Source organism: Microtus ochrogaster, chromosome 18 (genome assembly GCF_000317375.1).
Source record: "Microtus ochrogaster isolate Prairie Vole_2 chromosome 18, MicOch1.0, whole genome shotgun sequence".
Taxonomy (NCBI): domain Eukaryota; kingdom Metazoa; phylum Chordata; class Mammalia; order Rodentia; family Cricetidae; genus Microtus; species Microtus ochrogaster.
In genome coordinates this window covers 2,337,591-2,339,876 of record NC_022020.1, presented here as the reverse complement: position 1 = coordinate 2,339,876, position 2,286 = coordinate 2,337,591, and the positions used below count along the sequence as shown (strand labels likewise).

Below are 2,286 nucleotides of genomic sequence, written 5' to 3'. Positions count from 1 at the left end.
TCTCTCTCTCTCTCTCTCTCTCTCTCTCTCTCTCTCTCTCTCTCTCTCTGTGTGTGCATGTGTGTAGTATGCATATATGGACATACTTGTTTTCCTACATGTATCGTGTATGTTGGGGAAGTACATATACATATGTGCATACATGTTGGTAGAAGTCCTAAGTTGATGTTGAGAATCATCCCCTATGGCTCCTCTACCTTTACTCACTGAGGCAGGGGATCTCAAAGCCAAGGCTTCTGCTATGGCCCACTTGCTAGCCAGCTTGTTCTGGGGACCCCCTGTCTCTACCATCCCAGACTGGAATTTACCGGCAGTCTTCCAAACTAATAATTCATCATTTACATGGATTCTAGGCATTTGAGCTCTGGTCCTCACATCCATGCGTCAAAGGATTTAACCACTGAATGAATCGTCTCCCCAGGGCCCGCCCCATGATTGCACCCACAAGGAAAGCAACTGAAACATAATTGCTGTGCTTTCAGGTCGTCAAGTAGTCTTCTCACATCCTCCTTTAGGCAGCACCAGGAGTCGCTGGCAGCAGAGAGAGAGCGGAGGCGACAGGAGAGAGAAGAGAGGCTGCAGAGGATAGAGCGGGAAGAGCGGAACAGATTCAAGTAAGGGGCTCCAGACTTCTGTGCTTTCAGACTTAAGACTGACAGGCGTTCTAAGCGGGTCGGGAAGCGACACATTTGTTCCCCATTCTGTCTGTATCTTGAAGAAGAGAAAGATTCACCTGCAGCACACTGCTCGGGTGTGGTGTGTTCTGGCTTCCTCTAGCCATGTGGCAGGAAGCACAGACAGCCAAATACAATTAGAGTTCTGTGCAGCCTTGGTCACCATCCGTTAAAGGGGCTTTACCCAGGACACAGAGCCTAATTGCCTCAATGTAATTTGCCATTTCTCCCTGAAGGTCCTCATGTTTTATGCATATTCTGTTAGCTGTAGAAAGAAAATCTTTATTTCCAACTCTCTGGTTTGTTCTTTTCTCCCTGTAGTAACCTATATTCGTATATGTGGATGTATTATATATAAAATATATTACAATAATTACAAAGTACAACATATATAATACAATAATAATGCCATTTATCTTATATAATATGTTTTGCTTTTTCCTGGGGAGGAATTTTTTGTACCAATTACTCCCAACCTATGCCATGTTCTCTGTGCCCCTCCATGGATGTCTCCCTGGGCATGGCCCATTAAGGTGCCATGTCTTAGCCTCTCTGTTCCCATTGAAGCCAGTGTCCCTCTGCTCCCCCTTTTAGCGGTTCACCTCTGGGCTGTTCTCTGGGCTCAGCTCTCCCCTCCTGAGCTGCACATGCTGCACTTTGCAGAGTGCACAACCCCAAGTCCCTCCTTACATTTCCTCCCCGCCCTTCTTTCTGTCTGTTTTTCCATCCCTCCTTCCCTACCTTTCCCCATCACACTCCTGTACCTTACGCCTTCTTCTCCTCCTCATTATCCCTCCCATAGCATCAACATGTTCCCTCTCTTCCTGTGTCTCCCCCCTCTGTTTCCCATTTCATCAGTTTAGTTTCTTTGGCAAAGTCTCCCAATGATGATGCTAGTGTAGAGGACATAAGGCATGATCAGTGAGAACTTATAGATTCAGTGACTTCTGGCTTTCCCCAGAGGCCAAGAACATGTGTCATTGTAGAAATGATCCAAATATGATCAGAATCGTAACGCTATATCGTGGCCGCTTCCTAATTCATGCGGAGACACCCAGAGTCTCTTGGTGGAAGGGTGAGCCTGGCTTTGGTGAGAGAGGATGAGTAGGTGGCATGAAGTTAACCAACATCATTTTCTGCCACACTTGTACGGTGTACTGTGAGCTGCCAGATTTCTACCAAATGATACCTGGAAACGCCAACCTGTCTGCACCCCTTCTGAGGCAGTTCCAGAAGTGGTTTATAAGATCCAATTTTTAAAACCTCTGGGACAAGTTAAATGCTTCTTAATTTATGGATCTCTGAGAAATCCCATATTTTACCACCAATTAGCAGCTGGGAATTTGCCTCAAAATATGTGGAAAATTCCGGGATTAAGTTATGCATCAAAAGTCTTATTGAAAATCCCTTACACCCACAAAACCAAATAAGGTGCAGAGTGATTTCCAGGGAATAACCCAAGGTTTTCTCTGACCTTCACACACACACACACACACACACACACACACACACACACACACACACGGTGCATAGTGACTTCTGAGGAGTAACCCAAGGTTGTCCTCTGACCTACACACACACACACACACACACACACACACACACACACACA

At 45.8% G+C, this 2,286-nt stretch overlaps 1 protein-coding gene across 6 annotated transcripts in view; it reads left to right on the top strand.

Moving 5' to 3' along the window:
• Fhod3 (formin homology 2 domain containing 3) overlaps nucleotides 1–2,286 on the top strand; it is a 430,213-nt gene that overhangs the window by 354,537 nt on the left and 73,390 nt on the right. For 4 of the 6 annotated variants that reach the window (XM_026783506.1, XM_026783507.1, XM_026783508.1 and 1 more), the window contains one exon: nucleotides 483–614. In XM_026783506.1, the coding sequence (XP_026639307.1) occupies nucleotides 483–614 (132 nt within the window). The remainder of the gene's footprint in view (nucleotides 1–482; nucleotides 615–2,286) is intronic. The other 2 variants (XM_013349359.2, XM_026783509.1) reach the window with 1 other exon arrangement.